This window comes from Salvelinus alpinus, chromosome 9 (assembly GCF_045679555.1).
Source record: "Salvelinus alpinus chromosome 9, SLU_Salpinus.1, whole genome shotgun sequence".
Taxonomy (NCBI): Eukaryota; Metazoa; Chordata; class Actinopteri; order Salmoniformes; family Salmonidae; genus Salvelinus; species Salvelinus alpinus.
This window is the reverse complement of record NC_092094.1, coordinates 15,239,369-15,261,621: the sequence shown is the minus strand read 5'-3', so window position 1 is coordinate 15,261,621 and position 22,253 is coordinate 15,239,369. Positions and strand designations below refer to the sequence as shown.

Sequence of the window (22,253 nt, the reverse complement as noted above, 5' to 3'; positions counted from 1 at the left end):
CTTTGTGCACGGCCTGTGTTGTGTAGACGATTCGACCCGTGTGAAGCTGTCCTATGTAGATGATGATCCGTGCTCTGACTACATCAACGCCAGCTACATTCCTGTAAGTTATCCAAACACACGGACAAATCCGAACCAACTGCCACTCTGGTCAAATCCCCTCTGTTGCGTGGTGTCGGGGGTGGGGCGCTGGAGGTGGTTGGTTGGGGTCGAGGTGGGGTGTAGCATTGGAGGTGGTGGGGTATAATGTGAACAAAGACAGTACTGCATGAACTCAGTTAGTCATGGCAGGATTGATTGTTTAATTCTCAGCCTTATTCCTCAGTTAGTATACCTGGGATGAACTACTTACTTTGCTCCCTGTCGAGCATAAGGCTACATGATTAACTTCCGGCGCCGAAAAGAGATGGCCGCCTCGCTTCGCGTTCCTTGGAAAATATGCAGTATTTTGTTCTTTTATGTGTTATTTCTTACATCGGTACCCCAGGTAATCTTAGGTTTCATTACATACAGTCGGGAGGAACTACTGAATATACGATTAACGTCAACTCATCATCGTTCCTACCAGGAATATGACTTTCCCGAAACGGATCCAGTGTTTTGCCTTCCACCCAATACAATGGATCTGATCCCAGCCGGCGACCCTGTGCGACGCCGAAAAAGGGGCAAACGAGGCGGTCTCGTGGTCAGGCTTCGGAGACGGGCACATCGCGCTCCACTCCCTAGCATACTACTCGCCAATGTCCAGTCTCTTGACAATAAGGTTGATGAAATCCGAGCACGGGTAGCATTCCAGAGAGACATCAGGGATTGCAACGTGCTCTGCTTCACGGAAACATGGCTAACTCAAGGGACGCTAACGGAGTCGGTGCAGCCAGCTGGTTTCTTCATGCATCGCGCCGACAGAAACAAACATCTTTCCGGTAAGAAGAGGGGCGGGGGGGTATGCCTTATGATTAACGAGAAGTGGTGTGATCATCATAACAACACACAGGAACTCAAGTCATTCTGTTCACCTGATCTAGAACTCCTCACAATCAAATGTCGACCGCATTATCTACCAAGGGAATTCTCTTCAATCATAATCACAGCCGTATATATTCCCCCCCAAGCAGACACATCGATGGCCCTGAACGAACTTTATCTGACTCTTTGTAAACTGGAAACCACACACCCTGAGGCTGCATTCATCGTAGCTGGGGATTTTAACAAGGCTAATCTAAAAACAAAACTCCCTAAATTCTATCAGCATATCGATTGTGCTACCAGGGCTGGAAAAACCCTAGATCATTGTTATACTAATTTCCGCGACGCATATAAGGCCCTCCCCCGCCCCCCTTTCGGAAAAGCTGACCACGACTCCATTTTGTTGATTCCAGCCTACAAACAGAAACTCAAACAACAAGCTCCCGCGCTCAGGTCTGTTCAACGCTGGTCCGACCAATCTGAATCCACGCTTCAAGACTGCTTCGATCACGCGGATTGGAATATGTTCCGCATCGCGTCCAACAACAATATTGACGAATATGCTGATTCGGTGAGCGAGTTCATTAGGAAGTGCATTGACGATGTCGTACCCACAGCAACGATTAAAACATTCCCAAACCAGAAACCGTGGATTGACGGCAGCATTCGCGTGAAACTGAAAGCGCGAACCACTGCTTTTAACCAGGGCAAGGTGACCGGAAGCATGACCGAATACAAACAGTGTAGCTATTCTCTCCGCAAGGCAATCAAACAGGCTAAGTCCCAGTACAGAGACAAAATCGAGTCGCAATTCAACAGCTCAGACACAAGAGGTATGTGGCAGGGTCTACAGTCAATCACGGATTACAAAAAGAAAACCAGCCCCGTCGCGGACCAGGATGTCTTGCTCCCAGACAGGCTAAACAACTTTTTTGCCCGCTTTGAGGACAATACAGTGCCACTGACACGGCCCCCTACCAAAACCTGCGGGCTCTCCTTCACTGCAGCCGAGGTGAGTAAAACATTTAAACGTGTTAACCCTCGCAAGGCTGCAGGCCCAGACGGCATTCCCAGCCGCGTCCTCAGAGCATGCGCAGACCAGCTGGCTGGTGTGTTTACGGACATATTCAATCAATCCTTATCCCAGTCTGCTGTTCCCACATGCTTCAAGAGGGCCACCATTGTTCCTGTTCCCAAGAAAGCTAAGGTAACTGAGCTAAACGACTACCGCCCCGTAGCACTCACTTCCGTCATCATGAAGTGCTTTGAGAGACTAGTCAAGGACCATATCACCTCCACCCTACCGGACACCCTAGACCCACTCCAATTTGCTTACCGACCCAATAGGTCCACAGACGACGCAATCGCAACCACACTGCACACTGCCCTAACCCATCTGGACAAGAGGAATACCCATGTGAGAATGCTGTTCATCGATTACAGCTCAGCATTCAACACCATAGTACCCTCCAAACTCGTCATCAAGCTCGAGACCCTGGGTCTCGACCCCGCCCTGTGCAACTGGGTCCTGGACTTCCTGACGGGCCGCCCCCAGGTGGTGAGGGTAGGTAACAACATCTCCACCCCGCTGATCCTCAACACTGGGGCCCCACAAGGGTGCGTTCTGAGCCCTCTCCTGTACTCCCTGTTCACCCACGACTGCGTGGCCATGCACGCCTCCAACTCAATCATCAAGTTTGCGGATGACACTACAGTGGTAGGCTTGATTACCAACAACGACGAGACGGCCTACAGGGAGGAGGTGAGGGCCCTCGGAGTGTGGTGTCAGGAAAATAACCTCACACTCAACGTCAACAAAACAAAGGAGATGATTGTGGACTTCAGGAAACAGCAGAGGGAGCACCCCCCTATCCACATCGACGGGTCAGTAGTGGAGAAGGTGGAAAGTTTTAAGTTCCTCGGTGTACACATCACGGACAAACTGAATTGGTCCACCCACACAGACAGCGTTGTGAAGAAGGCGCAGCAGCGCCTCTTCAACCTCAGGAGGCTGAAGAAATTCGGCTTGTCACCAAAAGCACTCACAAACTTCTACAGATGCACAATCGAGAGCATCCTGTCGGGCTGTATCACCGCCTGGTACGGCAACTGCTCCGCCCACAACCGTAAGGCTCTCCAGAGGGTAGTGAGGTCTGCAGAACGCATCACCGGGGGCAAACTACCTGCCCTCCAGGACACCTACACCACCCGATGTCACAGGAAGGCCATAAAGATCATCAAGGACAACAACCACCCAAGCCACTGCCTGTTCACCCCGCTATCATCCAGAAGGCGAGGTCAGTACAGGTGCATCAAAGCAGGGACCGAGAGACTGAAAAACAGCTTCTATCTCAAGGCCATCAGACTGTTAAACAGCCACCACTAACATTTAGCGGCCGCTGCCAACATACTGACTCAACTCCAGCCACTTTAAAAATGGGAATTGATGGAAATTATGTAAAAATGTACCACTAGCCACTTTAAACAATGCCACTTAATATAATGTTTACATACCCTACATTACCCATCTCATATGTATATACTGTACTCTATATCATCTACTGCATCTTGCCATCTTTATGTAATACATGTACCACTAGCCACTTTAAACTATGCCACTTTATGTTTACATACCCTACAGTACTCATCTCATATGTATATACCGTACTCTATACCATCTACTGCATCTGCCATGCCGTTCTGTACCACCACTCATTCATATATCTTTATGTACATATTCTTTATCCCTTTACACTTGTGTGTGTGTGTAAGGTAGTAGTTGTGGAATTGTTAGGTTAGATTACTTGTTGGTTATTACTGCATTGTCGGAACTAGAAGCACAAGCATTTCGCTACACTCGCATTAACATCTGCTAACCATGTGTATGTGACTAATAAAATTTGATTTGATTTGATTTGATACAACAAGCCTACAGTCCTAAGCAGCTTTTTCATCTTCTCCCCAAACTTACCTAGTGTAATAAAGGTCAGATGAAAAACAAAATGTAAATTAAATCTCTTCTTCTTTCAGGGGAATAACTTCCGTAGGGAGTACATCGCCACTCAGGGCCCACTTCCTGGAACCAAAGATGACTTCTGGAAGATGGTGTGGGAGCAGAACGTCCATAACGTTGTCATGGTGACCCAGTGTGTGGAGAAAGGCAGGGTGTGTAGAAGGAGCAGCCATTTTGCTTCGTCCGGACCAGTGTTGTCCATTTGGGAGTGGCTGTTATCATGTTCTATTAAACAACATGTTATTACAACATTGTTACTAGTGTATTTACAATGTTATTATCCATGTGTTTCCAGGTAAAGTGTGATCACTACTGGCCCTTCGACCAGGACCCTCTGTATTACGGAGACCTCATAGTTCAGATGTTGTCTGAATCTGTGCTGCCAGAATGGACTATACGGGAATTCAAGATCTGTAGCGTGAGTGTGGATGACACTCACTGATTTAAAAAATACCAGGTTGTTATGTAGAAAGTTATATATTGTGTGTTGGCCTTATATACAGTTTCATACATAGTAGTGATTGGATTTTAACATATTGAAATATGACCATGTCTTCACCTAATGCTGTCTTGATATATCATATGTGACAGACTACAGTATAGTAAATCAAATCAAAAATCAAATCAAATTTTATTAGTCACATGTGCAGAATACAGTGAAATGCTTACTTACGAGCCCCTAACCACCAGTGCAGTTTCCCAAAAAATATGGATAAGAATAAGAGATCAAAGTAACAAGTAATTAAAGAGCAGCAGTAAAAAATAACAATATATACAGGGGTGTGCCGGTACAGAGTCAATGTGCAGGCGCACCGGTTAGTTGAGGTAATTTGTACATGTAGGTAGAGTTATTAAAGTGACTATGCATAGATGACAACAGAGAGTGGCAGTGGTGTGGAGAGGGGAGGTGTGGGCAATGCAAGTCGTCTGGATAGCCATTTGACTAGATGTTCAGGAGTCTTATGGCTTGGGAATAGAAGCTGTTTAGAAGCCTCTTGGACCTAGACTTGGCGCTCCGGTACCGCTTGCCGTGCGGTAGCAGAGAGAACAGTCTATGACTAGGGTGGCTGGAGTCTTTGACAATTTTTAGGGCCTTCCTCTGACACCGCCTTGTATAGAGGTCCTGGATGGCAGGAGGCTTGGCCCCAGTGATGTACTGGGCCATCCGCACTACCCTCTATAGTGCCTTGCGGTTGCCATACCAGGCAGTGATGACACCGGTCAGGATGCTCTCGATGGTTCAGCTGCAGAACCTTTTGAGGATCTGAGGACCCATGCCAAATCTTTTCAGTCTCCTGAGGGGGAATAGTCTTGGTGTGCATGGACCATGTTAGTTTGTTGGTGATGTGGACACAAAGGAACTTGAAGCTCTCAACCTGCTCCACTGCAGCCCTGTCGATGAGAATGGGGGCGTGCTCGGTCCTCTTTTTCCTGTAGTCCACAATCATCTCCTTTGTCTTGATCACGTTGAGGGAGAGGTTGTTGTCCTGGCACTACACGGCCAGGTCTCTGACCTCCCTATAGGCGGTCTCGTTGTTGTCACTGTTGTGTCATTGGCAATTTAAAAAAAAATTAAAAAAAATACCCCCTTTTTCGTGGTATCCAATTGTTAGTAGTTACTGTCTTGTCTCATCGCTACAACTCCCGTACGGGCTCGGGAGAGACGAAGGTCGAGAGCCATGCGTCCTCCGAAACACAACCCAACCAAGCCGCACTGCTTATTAACACAGCGCGCCTCCAACCCGGAAGCCAGCCGCACCAATGTGTCGGAGGAAACACCGTACACCTAGCGACCTGGTCAGCGCGCACTGCGCCCGGCCCGCCACAGGAGTCGCTAGTGCGCAATGAGACAAGGATATCCCTACCGGCCAAACCCTCCCTAACCCGGACGACGCTAGGCCAATTGTGCGTCGGCCCATGGACCTCCCGGTCGCGGCCGGCTGCGACAGAGCCTGGGCTCGAACCCAGAGTCTCTGGTGGCACAGCTAGCACTGCGATGCAGTGCCTTAGACCACTGCGCCACCCGGGAGGCCCCGTCATCGTCAAATTTAATGATGGTGTTGGAGTCATGCCTGGCCGCGTAGTCATGAGTGAACAGGGAATACAGGAGGGGGCTGAGCACGCACCCCTGAGGGGCCCCTGTGTTGAGGATCAGCGTGGCGGATGTGTTGTTACCTACCCTTACCACCTGGGGGCGGCCCGTCAGGAAGTCCAGGATCCAGTTGCAGAGGGAGGTGTTTAGTCCCGGGGTCCTTTGAGGGCACTATGGTGTTGAATAAGTAGCTAGCTGTGTGTACACTCTTAGAAAAAAGGGTTCTAAAAGGGATCTTCGGCTGTCCACATAGGAGAGCCCTATTTGGTTCCAGGTAGAACTATTTGGGGTTCCATGTAGAACCCTCTGTGGAAAGGGTTCTAAATGGAAATCAAAAGGGTTCTACCTGGAACCAAAAATGGTTCTTCAAAGGGTTATCCTATGGGGACAGCTGAAGAACCCTTTTAGGTTTTTTCTAAGAGTGTAGTCAGCCCCTAGTAAGTCTTTCTTTCCAGCTGTGTCCTGTCTTCCATGCAGGAGGACCAGTTGAACTACTCCAGGGTGGTGCGTCAGTTCCACTACACGGTGTGGCCTGACCACGGCGTCCCAGAGACCACCCAGTCACTCATCCAGTTTGTCAGGACTGTCAGGGACTACATCAACAGGACCTCTGGGTCTGGGGCTACCGTGGCTCACTGCAGGTGGGTCCCCAACTCCCTAGGTCCCCCATTCAACACAAAACAACACTCTAGGACAAACTGAGATATAGTGTATTGTCCTCCCTGAAGAAACAGTTATAGCTACAGCATGCAGTAATGACCAGGGTTCAGGTCAGTTCCATTTCAGTTCAAAAGAAATTGACTGAAATGATGTAGTCAAATTCTATTTACCCTCTCCGTTTGGGTAGTGTGACTACATTTTATCTGGCCTCTGACCTTCTCTCTCTTTCTTTCTCTCTCTCTCTCACCCTCTCCCTCTCCTCCCTATGACAGTGCTGGCGTGGGCCGCACAGGCACCTTCATATCCCTGGACAGAGTGCTGCAGCAGCTGGACACCAAGGACATAGTGGACATCTACGGAGCTGTCTTCGACCTGCGCCTCCACCGCTCACACATGGTTCAGACTGAGGTGAGACTGTCTGTGGGGGTCCACTGGCTGTGTGTGTGTGTGAACCCCAGAACCCATGTTATGTAATAACATATCCTGTAATAACAGTTATATTTCTGGATGTGTTAATTTTCTTTCAAGTGCCAGTATGCTTACCTGCACCAGTGTGTGAGGGACGTCCTCCGAGCCAGGAAGCTTCGCAGTGAGCAGGAGAACCCCCTCTACCCAATCTATGAGAATGTGAACCCTGACCCCCAACGAGGTAAGCCCTCACATTCCTTAGAACTCTCTGTATTGTAGTTCATCATTGGAAGACATCACAGATGATCTATTCTTTCAAATATTAGCCTGGTGCATGGTCCAGTCTGTTTGTGCTTAGCCAACTCCTGTCTGTGTTAGTAATATAATATACGCCATTTAGCAAATGCTTTTATCCAAAGCGACTTATGTATGTGTGGTCCCGGGAATCAAACCCACTATCCTAGTGTAGCAAATGTGTATGACATGGCAACGATAGTAGAGATGGCTACAACACATACAGTGTATAAGACCAGGTTACTTAAGCAACCCTTTCAAACACACAATGCAGCTACGGTAGCACATATCTAGGAGGTTTTGTAGTTGGATGTCATCACAAATTATATTTTTTGTTTGTTTTTTTGCCTACAGATATGGTATATGCCAGGCATTAAAGATTGTAAGGACTACTGAAGGAGAGAGAAAAAGAAAGCAGTTTGTACTTTCACAAGTATAGCACTGCAGGGATACGTGGCAATTTTATTTTTCTACTATTTTTGTTGATTGTTCTTTCCAGATATTATATAGTAAAATGTATAGCTATTTAATTATATCATATAATATGAAGTTTAACTGAATTGTATATACATGTCTTATATCTGTGTGTTTGTGTATATGCTATACATTTGCATTATTGGCATTTGTACACAGTTTTTTCTTTTTTTTTGTTAAGCTATCATTTCCACATTATTATGTGGCACAGACCAAAAAACATTATACACCAAAAACTGTAAAAAATCTGATAATACATAAATCAAATTCCTATAACAGTATTCACATATTCAATAAGTGTATAGGCTACTGTAACATTCACAAGTCACTTTTCTAAAATGTTAGACAAAAATGATTTCTGTTTGAAGTTACACTTATTTTCATAAGCACTGAGGACATACATAAATATATGATATATGTATGTAGATGAACACATTATACATGTATTTGTAGATATTGTATAAGTGTGATATATCGCTTGAATATAAAAAAGGATTATCATATGCGTTATGAAAGCACACCGTGTATGTTGTGCGATCCACATTTGTGTGTAGGCTATGTAAAATAAGAATGATGTATTTTATCATCATGTCATGGAACTACAAATCACACATCTGAAAATCCACAACCCTACATTGTCAACATGACTGTAATCATATGAGTGAGTGATTGGATTCTGTGAATCGTTACACAAATGATAGTAGTTACTGTATGTAGTTTTCCCATGTTGCAATCAATGTAAGCCTGTAATCATATCAAGATGAGGGAATTAATATATTCTTCAAGTGTTTCAATAAAATACTTACATAACTGGAAAAATATAATTGATATCATTTTTTATTCATATTATTAATTTATCTATGATTCATTGTCAATATTGATGTATGCTGGAGTCATGATTTGGTGGGAGGCCACAAGAGTCACAAACCTCGATTGCCTCAAACTCTCGGAAGTTTAGCCAAGTTGCTGTGATGTAGCTGGCCAGCTAGCTAGCTACATACATAACGTTAGCTAAAAGACGGTGCGACTAAGGTAAAATAGCTTATTTTATTGTTCCACTCTATATCGAGACATAAAAGATTATACATGGGATTACATCAATTTGCGTTCGAAAACAAGAATGGTAGCCACCTTTGGAAGAAGTTGTGATTGTTTTTTTTGGCGCTTTAGCAACCCAGAGGAAGGATGGTGGAGTTGAGCTAACACAACAGGCTAACGCTAGCTTAATATGCGACAGCAGAGCTAGCTAGCTTGGTTGCGATCGTTTGTGTCTGAAACGTTTGGAAGAACTACCCCATCCATTTGCCAGGGACTCGTGGGTATCCGTTAATGTATTAGCAAAGAGATGCATTTGATTTAGATTTGTTTTTGACCAATTACTAATTAGCTAGCTAACGTTAGTTATCTTGGCTAGTAAAGTTAGGACTTAACCACAGACTTCACGAGTGCGGAGAGCTAGCTAACTAGTTAGCCAGAAAGCTACACATGAAGGTGCTACGCTAGTTTGTCCACACCACGTCTTACCAATAGATGAAGATACGAACGCTAAATGAACTATTTTATTAGTCATACCGTTTCATATCAATAATGTAACTGAGTCAAAACCTTGTAATCTGATCTCATTTAAAAAAAGCTTTGGCCCATGCTACTACAATGGAGTTAGCCACCGTAGCTAGCTATTTAGCTTTCCTAACTAGCGAACGTTAAATGTTTTAACTTGGAAGACACAAAGGCTAACTAGCTAACTAACTCCAATTGTATCACAAACTAGCTTGCTAGATCATCAGTTGTCAAATGTATTCGTCCAGCTAGCTACCTAACTTGGCTGACAGTAAACTAAATGTGTGCAGGGCAGGCCCACATTTTATGTTGGCATAGCAGATAAAGCATCATGACTGCTCCTCCTCAGCCTCGGAGGAAAGAACCAGGGATACTGGTGGCTGGATCTAGGTAAGAAAGAAACCCTCTGTTAATAAAGAGTTTGTAAGGTCAGTTTGTCTCTTTCACATCAATCAAATGTAGCTAACTACAATTCCATGATGTGCATTCACACACTGACACTGTATTGGCTCTTATGGTTTCACATACCTTATCCCCCAGACATCAGATGGTGCTCTGAAGAAGCCATGGGAAGCTGCTTGAGCTGTCCAGAGAAGGAGTCAATCCCAGATAATCATCAAACCAAATTTAAGGTTGGTCTCTTGATCTGTTACAACAATCCTACTTCAATGGTGGGCCATTGCCAAGCTGAGTCAACCCAAATTCTAGGTATGACAGGTTTCGTAAAAAACAATCTGTAGACTTCCCACCTGAATTAAATTAATGGGAAATATTGGTTTCACAATGAATACCATCTTCAGTGCATTGCAGTGTAGACATGTTTGTATTGACTGACACAGAGTGACTGTTGTCTAAAGTTATTGTTCTGTTGCCAGGTGATAAACGTGGATGACGATGGGAACGAGCTGGGCTCGGGCGTGATGGAGCTGACGGAGGCAGAGCTGGTCCTCCACACCCATCGCCGTGACGATGTTAGGTGGCCTTACATGTGCCTGCGTCGCTATGGCTACGACTCCAACCTCTTCTCCTTCGAGAGCGGCCACCGCTGCAAGACGGGACCAGGTCAACTAATTGAGATTTCCATTCCACACAATTATTGTTTTAACCTATTTTATTAGTTGATTTTGTCATTTTCAAGTACCATTCTCAGCTTATGTCACTCCAAAGCTAACTAACGTATGTGGTGCCTCAGCTGCCTGGGCAGGACTATACATACAAAGGTGTAATAATGTTGAAAATTTTATACACAGTGTTGTGGATCTAACATGAACCATGGTAAACATCAGTATACATTGAATCACATCTGCAACTAGGTCATTAGGCCCCAACAACATCAGCTTGTTGTTGATATATTGACTTGGACCGGTCATTGATTATGCTGCAATGCCAATAACAAAAATGTCTGTGTGGTTATTTTTGGACTCCATCCATGCTTTCAAAAGGATGAGGTCTGGTGGCGGGAGAGATGGGGGTTGGGACAGGGGGGGTGGTTACTAGGGGTTGGCTATGGGTTGGCTTACTATGGTAAGTCAGGCTCATTGTGTTCCCACCTCATGTTGTGATGATGAATGACATAATACTGTGATTACCAGAAATATTAGTCAGAAATATAATTATTATGGCATCATTGACTTAAGTATGGATTGGATGTCCATTTTAGTGATTCTGTTTCTGTGGTTACAGTATTGATGCCTGTGTCTGACTCTGTGTTGTGCTGTGTTTGACTGGGATTTTTTTTTTTTTTTTTTTGCACAAGTAGAGCATAGCTGTGTGTTTTGTGTTTTCTCTTTGTGCATTATGCAGTGTTAGTTAGTTTGTCACTATTGTTATGCTGTACTTATGGTAGTTCCTAATGTGTTCCTTCTTGATATTTTGCTATCTTTTCCTTGTCCTTTATCTCTACCGTTCTGTTGCCTTCCCCTACCCAGTCCATTTAGATCAGTGATCACAAGGTAGACAAGGGCATAGGTTCGAAGACCCGATAAATGTACAAACCTTTTGTAAACATGAAGGTCTAAGCAGTTCTGATAATGGTTGTGCGTCTCAATTGTCTGTATTGCGGTCGTGCGCACATATGTGATTCCTGAGTTGTTTTTTTACTGCAATTTGACTGTTTTGACTGCAGTTTGACTGTGTTTTATTTGTTTCTTGTCTTTGCGTTTGTTTGTGTGTCTTTAGGGATCTTTGCCTTCAAGTGTGCGCGGGCAGAGGAGATCTTCAATATACTGCAGGAGGTAATGCACAGCCACAGCATCAGTGTGGTGGAGGAGGCCGTGCTGGAGGCCAACCACCAGACTGGTAAGACCTTATTCATCCTACAACTAGAACTGGCCCAATTATGAATACTTCTTCCCATACTTGCAATGACCCGAAATGCCCATTGCCATATATATACAACACGGAAATATATATGATTTCCGTGTTGCCGGACATTTGAGAAACGTACTGGACCTGCATTGGGTGCGTAACCTGATTAGAGCATTTCCCCCCAGTTCTCAGAATGACAGAAATCACATTTAGAATATGGTAATTCATATTAACAGAACATGCAAGTCGAGGATGCAACAATGTGCGGTCCTTACCGAATTCTGATGTGCTCTTTGAACATGTTAGAATAACTGTCCACGTTTACTTTTCCTCAGCCAATCACTAGCATATGTCAATCTACTATAGTTGAAAAGTTTAGGCTACCTATTCTATATATAGTTTAGCTTATCGAGAAGGAAATGGCCTATTCCAAATAGACTCTGGGACATTGTCCCCACTGACCCCCCCCAGTTCTTCCCTTCTCTATGTCAATCTAGCTCTGGGCTACTCTGTCCCCACCATGCCCAATGGTGTCACCCGGATCCCTTCGGTGGGCGACACCCCCTCCACGCGCCACCCGTCTGTGGCCAGCACCCGCCTGCCCTCGGTGGGAGAGGAGTCCTCACACCCCCTGCTAGTGGCTGATGATGCGGTGAGAGAGCAACTCAAAACCAAACTAGAGTTTTTTTCTGGATAAAAGGGGGCTTGGGTGGAGGTCGGGGGCTTGGCAGACGTGGCTGAATTTTAAGGAACATTTTAGACGCCCCCATCTTGGCTGTGTAGATACATTATTGCATTTGTAAGCTCATTTCCTGCAATTCTATGCATTTTGCCATGGCTAATGCTGTGTTCTTTTGATCAAACATAACTAAATCTGTACTGCTAAATTAATTGTTTTGGGAATTTTCACATCTTTTTTTATTTTGTACCTTTTATTTAACTAGGCAAATCAGTTAAGAACAAATTCTTATTCACAATTCTACATTCCAAGATGGCGTAGCAGTCGGTCGTGTGTTGTTATTGTCTTTGTCTTATCCCGTGTAAATAGCCTCTTTTTTTTCTTGTATACATTTTAATCTCACTTTCTATCTATGAACAAAATATACTTTCCTGCAACCCGCCTTACCCAATGTGGTACGGATCTGCTATTTTTATTCCTTATAACTGAAACCTCCGTCAGCTAACTAGCTACTATTCTTTGTTAGCCACGGCTAGTGGTCTTCACCTTTTAGCTCGGACACCACCAGCTTTAGCTGGGACAATACATGCCAGTCTGCACAGTGCGATATCAACCCAGAGCATATCGGACTGCTTCTCCCTACCACATCACCGGATTCCTGCTGCTCTGGATCATTACACCGGATCATCGCATCTAGCTAGCTGCTACCGAGTGGCTACTGTTAGCTAATGCCTCTGTCCCGAAGCAAGCACCAGTTAGCCCTGAGCTAGCCACGAGCTAGGCCCATATACCAGCTAATTCTAGGGCAACAATCCCTCTTTTGCCAATTGTCCTGGACCCTTTGTTGTCGACGCGGAGTCCCGCCGATCCATCACGACTCGTCTGCTGACGTGGTCTCAACGGGCTTTTCCTTTGCGATGTCGCCAAAGACCCATCTTCATGGTACCCCATTTTGTTTATCTGTCGGCCCCAGCCTCGAACTCAGGTCCTGTATGTCCATAACTGACCCGCTCTGCCCATTCATCGCCATTTACCCATTGTTGTCTTAGTTCTCCTGATCAACACCTGTGACTGCTTTAAGCCTCTCTCTAATGTCAATATGCCCCTCTCTAATGTCAATATGCCTTGTCTACTGCTGTCTCGGCTAGTCCTTATTTGTTTTATTTCACTGTAGAGCCCTCAGTCCTGCTCACCTTGCCTTAGATAGCTCTTTTGTCCCACCACCCACACATGCGGAGACCTCACCAGGCCTAACTGGTCCCACCAGAGATTAAACCTCTCTCATTGTCACTCAATGCCTAGGTTTATCTCCACTGTACTCACATCCTACCATACCCTTGTCTGTACATTATGCCCTGAATCTATTTTACCGCGCCCAAAAATCTGCTCCTTTTATTCTCTGTTCCCAACTCATTAGACGACCAGTTCTTATAGCCTTTAGTCGTATCCTTATCCTACTCCTCCTCTGTTCCTCTGGTGATGTAGAGGTTAACCCAGGCCCTGTAGACCCCAGTACCACACCTATTCCCCAGGCGCTATCATTTGTTGACTTCTGTAACCGTAAAAGCCTTGGTTTCATGCATGTTAACATCAGAAGCCTCCTCCCTAAGTTTGTTTTACTCACTGCTTTAGCACACTCCGCCAACCCGATGTCCTAGTCGTGTCTGAATCCTTAGAAAGGCCACCAAATATCCTGAAATTTCCATCCCTAACTATAACATTTTCTGCCAAGATAGAACTGCCAAAGGGGGCGGGGTGGCAATCTACTGCAGAGATAGCCTGCAGAGTTCTGTCATGCTATCCAGGTCTGTGCCCAAACAGTTCGAGCTTCTACTTCTAAAAATCCTCCTTTCCAGAAGTAAGTCTCTCACCGTTGCCGCTTGTTATAGACCCCCCTCAGCCCCCAGTTGTGCCCTGGACTCCATATGCGAATTGATTGCCCCCCATTTATCTTCAGAGTTCGTACTGTTAGGTGACCTAAACTGGGATATGCTTAACACCCCGGCCGTCCTACAATCTAAGCTAGATGCCCTCAATCTCACACAAATGATCAATGAACCTACCAGGTACAACACCAAATCTGTAAACACGGGCACCCTCATAGATATCATCCTGACCAACCTGCCCTCTAAATACACCTCTGCTGTCTTCAACCAGGATCTCAGCCTCATTGCCTGCGTCCGTAATGGGTCTGCGGTCAAACGACCACCCCTCATCACTGTCAAACGCTCCCTAAAACACTTCAGCGAGCAGGCCTTTCTAATCGACCTGGGTATCCTGGAAGGATATTGACCTCATCCCGTCAGTGGAGGATGCCTGGTTATTCTTTAAAAGTGCTTTCATCACCATCTTCAATAAGCATGCCCCATTCAAAAAATGTAGAACTAAGAACAGATATAGCCCTTGGTTCACTCCAGACCTGACTGCCCTTGACCAGCACAAAAACATCCTGTGGCGTACTGCATTAGCATCGAATAACCCCCGTGATATGCAACTTTTCAGGGACGTTAGGAACCAATATACACAATCAGTTAGGAAAGCTAAGGCTAGCTTTTCTAAACAGAAATTTGCATCCTGCAGCACAAACTCCAACATGTTCTGGGACACTGTAAAGTCCATGGAGAATAAGAGCACCTCCTCCCAGCTGCCCACTGCACTGAGGCTAGGAAGCAATGTCACCACCGATAAATCCACGATAATCGGCTGGCCATGCTTTCCACCTGGCTACCCCTACCCCGGCCAACAGCTCTGCACCCCCCGCAGCAACTTGCACAAGCCCCCAATCGCTTCTCCTTCACCCAAATCCAGATAGCAGATGTTCTGAAAGAGCTGCAAAATGTTGACCCATACAAATCATCTGGGCTAGACAATCTGGACCCTCTCTTTCTAAAATGATCCGCCACAATTGTTGCAACCGCAATTACTAGCCTGTTCAACCTCACTTTCGTATCGTCTGAGATCCCTAGAGATTGGAAAGCTGCCGCGGTCATCCCCCTCTTCAAAGGGGGAGACACTCTAGACCCAAACTGTTATAGACCTACAGTTGAAGTCGGAAGTTTACATACACTTAGGTTGGAGTTATTAAAACTAGTTTTTCAACCACTCCACAAATTTTTTGTGAACAAAATATAGTTTTGGCAAATCTACTTTGTGCATGACACAAGTAATTTTCCCAACAATTGTTTACAGAGAGATTATTTCACTTATAATTCACTGTATCACAATTCCAGTGGGTCAGAAGTTTACATACATTAAGTTGACTGTGCCTTTAAACAGCTTGGAAAATTCCAGAAAATTATGTCATGGCTTTAGAAGCTTCTGATAGGCGAATTGACATCATTTAAGTCAATTGGAGGTGTACCTGTTGATGTATTTCAAGGCCTACCTTCAAACTCAGTGCCTCTTTGCTTGACATCATGGGAAAATCAAAAGAAATCAGCCAAGACCTCAGAAAAAAAATTGTAGACCTCCAAGTCTGGTTCATCCTTGGGAGCAATTTCCAAACGCCTGAAGGTACCACGTCCATCTGTACAAACAATAGTACGCAAGTATAAACACCATGGGACCACGCAGCAGTCATACCGCTCAGGAAGGAGACGCGTTCTGTCTCCTAGAGATGAACGTACTTTAGTGTGAAAAATGCAAATCAATCCCAGAACATCAGCAAAGGCCCTTGTGAAGATGCTGGAGGAAACGGGTACAAAAGTATCTATATCCACAGTATACAAGTCCTATATCGACATAATCTGAAAGGCCGCTCAGCAAGGAAGAAGCCACTGCTCCAAAACCGATATAAAAAAGCCAAACTACGGTTTGCAACTGCACATTTGGACAAGGATCGTACTTTTGAGAAATGTCCTCTGGTCTGATGAAACAAAAATAGAATTGTTTGGCCATAATGACCATCGTTATGTTTGGAGGAAAAAGGGGGACGCTTGCAAGCCGAAGAACACCATCTCAACTGTGAAGCACGGGGGTGGCAGCATCATGTTGTGGGGGTGCTTTGCTGCAGGAGGGACTGGTGTACTTCACAAAATAGATGCCATCATGAGGGAGGAAAGTTATGTGGATATATTGAAGCAACATCTCAAGACATCAGTCAGGAAGTTAAAGCTTGGTCGCAAATTTTTAATTTTTAATTTTTTTTTTACCGTTATTTTACCAGGTAAGTTGACTGAGAACACGTTCTCATTTGCAGCAACGACCTGGGGAATAGTTACAGGGGAGAGGAGGGGGATGAATGAGCCAATTGTATGGGGATTATTAGGTGACCTTGATGGTTGAGGGCCAGATTGGGAATTTAGCCAGGACACCGGGGTTAACACCCCTACTCTTACGATAAGTGCCATGGGATCTTTAATGACCTCAGAGAGTCAGGACACCCGTTTAACGTCCCATCCGAAAGACAGCACCCTACACAGAGCAGTGTCCCCAATCACTGCCCTGGGGCATTGGGATCTTTGTTTAGACCAGAGGAAAGAGTGCCTCCTACTGGCCCTCCAACACCACTTCCAGCAGCACCTGGTCTCCCATCCAGGGACTGACCAGGACCAACCCTGCTTAGCTTCAGAAGCAAGCCAGCAGTGGTATGCAGGGTGGTATGCTTGGGTCTTCCAAATGGACAATGACCCCAAGCATACTTCCAAAGTTGTGGCAAAATGGCTTAAGGACAACAAAGTCAAGGTATTGGAGTGGCCATCACAAAGCCCTGACCTCAATCCCATAGAACATTTGTGGGCAGAACTGAAAAAGTGTGTGCGAGCAAGGAGGCCTACAAACCTGACTCAGTTACACCAGCTCTGTCAGGAATAATGGGCCAAAATTGGGAAGCTTGTGGAAGGCTACCTGAAACATTTGACCCAAGTTAAGCAATTTTAAAGGCAATGCTACACTCAATTCGTTTTTGGTATGTAAACTTCTGACCCACTGGGAATGTGGTGAAAGAAATAAAAGCTGAAATAAATCATTCTCTGTACTATTATTCTTTTCACATTCTTAAAATAAGTGGTGATCCTAACTGACCTAAGACAGGGAATTTTTACTCTGATTAAATGTCAGGAATTGTGAAAAACTGAGTTTAAATGTATTTGGCTAAGGTGTATGTAAACTTCCGACTTTAACTGTATATCCATCCTGCCCTGCCTTTCTAAAGTCTTCGAAAGCCAAGTTAACATAACAGATCACCGACCATTTCGAATCCCACTGTACCTTCTCCGCTATGCAATCGGGTTTCCGAGCTGGTCATGGGTGCACCTAAGCTACGCTCAAGGTCCTAAATGATATCATTACCGCCATCGATAAAAGACAATACTGTGCAGCCGTATTCATCGACCTGGCCAAGGCTTTCGACTCTGTCAATCACTGCATTCTTATCGGCAGACTCAACAGCCTTGGTTTCTCAAATGACTGCTTCGCCTTGTTCACCAACTACTTCTCAGAGTTCAGTGTGTCGAATCGGAGGGCCTGTTTTCCCGGACCTCTGGCAGTCTCTATGGGGGTGCCGCAGGGTTAAATTCTCGGGCTGACTCTTTTCTCTGTATATATCAATGATGTCGCTCTTGCTGCTGCTGCTACCCTCGTAAAACTGACTATCCTACCGATCCTTGACTTCAGCGATGTCATTTACAAAAAAGCCTCCAACACTCTACTCAGCAAATTGGATGTAGTTTATCACAGTGCCATCTGTTTTGTCACCAAAGCCCTATATACTACCCACCACTGCGACTTGTATACTCTCGTTGGCTGGCCCTCACTTCATATTCGTCGCCAAACCCACAGACTCCAGGTCATCTATAAGTCTTTGCTAGGTAAAGCTCCGCCTTATCTCAGCTCACTGGTCACCATAGCAACACCCACCCGTAGCACGCGCTCCAGCAGGTTTACTTCACTGGTCATCCCCAACTCCTACTTTGGCCGCCTTTCCTTCCGGTTCTCTGCTGCCAATGACTGGAACGAATTGCAAAAATCGCTGAAGCTGGAGACTTATCTCCCTCACCAACTTCAATAGTCAGCTGTCAGAGCAGTTTACCGATCACTGCACCTGTACACAGCCCATCTGTAAAAAGCCCACCCAACTACCTCATCCCCATATTGTTATGTATTTTTGCTCTTTTGTACCCCAGTATCTCTACTTGCATATCTATCATTCCAGTGTCAATGCTAAATTGTAATTATTTCGCCACTATGGCCTATTTATTGCCTTATCTCCGTAATCTTACTACATTTGCACACACTGTATATAGATTTTTCTATTGTGTTATTGACTGTTTGTCTGTTTATCCCATGTGTAACTCTGTTGTTTTTGTCGCACTGCTTTGCTTTATCTTGGCCAGGTTGCAGTTGTAAATGAGAACTTGTTCTCAACTGGCCTACCTGGTTAAATAAAGGTTAAATTAAAAAAATACTTTAAAAAACAACAACTAATGAACCCTAACGACGTTGGGCCAATCTCAGCCGGGTGTGATACAGTCTGGAATCGATCCAGGGTCTGTAGTGCCTTACACCGCTGCTCCACTCGGGAGCACCTTTTTATTCTCAAAGATATTATAAAAAATATATAGGTTAATTATCTTTCTGCATACTTTATAACTGGATTTAGTCGTTGATTTATTATTTTTGTTACACTGTTTGGACTTAAGCGACTTGAAATAACGCTTAGGCAGCCCGCACAAAAAATGTAATGGCAGAAAACTCCCTTCAAACACATTAACATCTGAGGGAATAGAATAAGGCCAGCACACTGAAATACTCCAGCCCCTATAGCTTTATATACTGAGTGTACAAAACATTAGGAACATCTTCCTAATATTGAGTTGCACCCCCTTTTGCCCTCACAACAGTCTCAATTCGTTGGGGCATGGACTCTACATGGTGTCAAGTGTTCCACAGGGATGCTGGCCCATGTTGATTCCAATGCTTCCCACAGTTGTGTCAAGTTGGTTGGATGTCCTTTGGGTGGTGGACCATTCTTGATACACATGGGAAACTGTTGAGCGTGAAAAACCCAGCTGTGTTGAAGTTCTTGACACACTCAAACCGGTGCGCTTGGCACCTACTACCATACCCCGTGCAAAGGCACTTAAATATTTTGTCTGGCCCATTCCCCTCTGAATGGCATACACACAATCCATGTCTCAATTGTCTCAAGTCTTACAAATCCTTCTTTAACCTGTCTCCTCCCCTTCGTCTACACTGATTGAAGTGGATTTAACAAGTGACATCAATAAGGGATCATAGTTTTCACCTGGATTCCCCTGGTCAGTCTGTCATGGAAAGAACTGATGTTCCTAATGTTTTGTACACAGTGTAGATGAAACAAGACCTCTCAATATAAATGTTTGAGTTGTCTGGCAGAGCACATTTTGAGGTCTCCTAGACCAGGGGTTCTCAAACCTTTTGTGTCTGGGGGCACCTTTTTGTGAAAGAAAATTCAACAGGGACCCTCTCAAAATCAGAACACAGATAAAAATGGCATATAAGGAGTTTTACTATTACTCCGGCAGTGCATGGCTGGACGAACCAAAGCACGGGCCTTGGGAAGGAACATTTTAAAGGCCTGCACCAGAGCATAAAAAAATTAATCTGTTTTCAAGCTAAGCTATTTCCTGCATTCTATACATTTTGTCATGGGGCAGAGACATTTTTTGTTGTTGCAGATTTAAAGCTGATATTTTAAAGCCACTACTTTTTGTTCTCGTGTGCTGTGTCAAGGAATCAACTCATGTACTGTTTGAGAAGTTGTGACTCGTGGGAGCGTGGTGGTGCTTCAATGAATGGCCAATCATATTGTTAAAATACAAATAGCATGACTTTTTCGTGTGTAGTCTAGTCTTCAATGGTGGACTGCGACAGCAGGTAAATGTGGAACTGGAATGTTAAAATGCGCGGAGAAGTTACTGGTTATTGTTTTTACTGGCCCCAGCCATAATGTTGGACTCTGATTACATTGTGTTGTATTACACCCTCTAAACTTATTCCATGGATCCCTTGGCCAAAATAATATTCATTTAAATTGAGAACCCTGTCCTAGACTAAAGAGAACATCCACTGTGCCACTTGTGACATTGATGGGTAATAATGAGTTAATGTAAAAGCTGCCGAGTTGGTGTGATGACGATGTTATATTAACCCCGTCTCCTGATCCGTCTACAGATCCACACCTATGTGAACACCACAGGTCTGCTGGATGACCAGCCTAGCCCTCTGACTGTTCCAGCCCCTCTGGACAGCCCCGACTCAGGCCAGTCCCAGTGTCCCCCTACACCTCCCCCTCCACGGGTAGCCAGACCAGAGCCTCTGCCCCCCATGCCCCAGCTCCAGGAAGAGCCCCAGGTACTGCTGGAGCCCCTGGGGTTGCGCTTTGTGCTGGGACCCACCCCTGTACAGAAGAAGATGGCCAAGGGGAAGCAGTCTACTGGGGGTGGAGATGGAGAGGAGGCAGGGGAGGACCCAGAGTCCCCGGATCTTGGAGAGGAGGAGACTAACAGCCAGACGGACACACACTGTGCCACAGAGGCCCCAGCCCTACTGGAGGGCCAGCCTCAGCCGCCCCACACACACTCCAACGGCACCTCTGTCGGGGTTACTGCCCCAGTAACAGCCCCCCGCCTCCACCGCACGCCCCCCGACACCCTGCAGAATGTCAACAACTCAGCCCAGCGACGCACGGCCCTCTTGGACTATGAGAACCTCCCGGCCCTGCCGCCCGTCTGGGAGACCCGCAAGCCCAGCAACGAGCAGGTGGAGAACAATGGAGGCGGCCAGGGGGGGCTGAAGACGCCATCCCTCAACGGCTACAACCACCACTCCTACTCCCACCCCCTGTCAGCCTACCCCCCTCATTCGGCCATGGAACCCTCCCACAACTACGTCAACACAGAGAATGTGACGGCTCCTCTCAGCGCTCGCTGTGCCCCCGACATGGTACGCCGCCACACCATCTTCAACTTTGACTTCCGCCGGCCGTTGGGGCTGCTGTGTCAGGAGCCTCCCAAGACGCTCAACTACATCGAGTTGGAGATGGAATCTACCACCACCTCTTCATCCGCAGCTGCCAAGGGTGCCTCCTCGGACACCAGCAACCCCCACACGCCCCGCACCCCCACCTCGCCGCTGCCGCCTACCACCCCCACACGCCGTACCGAGCTCTATGCCTTCATAGACATCGAGCGCACCGCCGCCATGTCAAGCCTACAGAAGGCTCGGCCGCGCGACGACGGAACATCGAGGAAAACGCGGCACAATAGTACGGAGCTGCCCACCAAAAGCACTGTCTGACTGAACAGATCCTTCTGGCACCTTTTTCTACTATGAACCCCTTTAGAAAAAACATGTGAAGGCAGTCTACACAGGGGACTTTCTTAATAAACACAAAGACAGAGAAACACAGGCCATGGAGACATTGGAAATGTATTCAAAGAGACTCCAGAAATCGGTCTTAAATGAGATTTAAACAGACTTTCTGTTGTGTGTGGTTGGTTACCAAAGTAGGTACTTACTTGCGATATACCAATTTATTCCTATGGTAATATAATACCTCTTCTCCTTCACTCATTCTACAGTGCATTTGGGTTGTTTATTATGTTAATAAGACTGGACTGCATTCCTCCTCACCCAACCCCCCCCCCCCCCCTCCGGTACAAATCAGTATTACTGAACAAAGCATTCCATTTAGCATTTTTGAATGATATGATTCACTACATGCATTGCTGCTGTAATTTCAGTATCTGAGGATTACATGGTACACTACATGTTTCTGACAATGTACACTAGATTTTGGCACAATAAATGTCTGTTCTGTT

General features: G+C 45.6%; 2 protein-coding genes across 10 annotated transcripts in view; both read left to right on the top strand.

Annotated features, from left to right (window-relative positions):
* The window catches only part of LOC139584370 (receptor-type tyrosine-protein phosphatase beta-like), a 54,357-nt gene extending 45,631 nt beyond the window's left edge, over nt 1–8,726 (top strand). For all 4 annotated transcript variants that reach the window (XM_071416107.1, XM_071416106.1, XM_071416105.1 and 1 more), the window contains 7 exons: nt 27–103; nt 3,997–4,131; nt 4,275–4,397; nt 6,549–6,712; nt 7,004–7,139; nt 7,260–7,380; nt 7,788–8,726. In XM_071416107.1, the coding sequence (XP_071272208.1) occupies nt 27–103; nt 3,997–4,131; nt 4,275–4,397; nt 6,549–6,712; nt 7,004–7,139; nt 7,260–7,380; nt 7,788–7,810 (779 nt within the window). In that variant the 3' untranslated portion in view covers nt 7,811–8,726. The remainder of the gene's footprint in view (nt 1–26; nt 104–3,996; nt 4,132–4,274; nt 4,398–6,548; nt 6,713–7,003; nt 7,140–7,259; nt 7,381–7,787) is intronic.
* Nucleotides 8,727–8,803: 77 nt separating this feature from the next.
* On the top strand, nt 8,804–22,253 carry LOC139584372 (fibroblast growth factor receptor substrate 2-like). Of its 6 annotated transcripts, none has more exons than XM_071416115.1 (7): nt 8,804–8,939; nt 9,758–9,857; nt 10,008–10,099; nt 10,343–10,529; nt 11,646–11,765; nt 12,272–12,426; nt 20,605–22,253. In XM_071416115.1, exons 3-7 carry the CDS (start codon nt 10,034–10,036, stop codon nt 21,727–21,729), a joined length of 1,653 nt encoding a protein of 550 aa, XP_071272216.1. In that variant the 5' UTR covers nt 8,804–8,939; nt 9,758–9,857; nt 10,008–10,033; the 3' UTR covers nt 21,730–22,253. The 6 variants fall into 6 exon arrangements, with proteins under 6 accessions (XP_071272216.1, XP_071272219.1, XP_071272218.1 ...); XM_071416118.1 differs by having other exon boundaries at nt 8,845–8,939; nt 9,817–9,857; XM_071416117.1 differs by having other exon boundaries at nt 8,845–8,939; nt 9,763–9,857.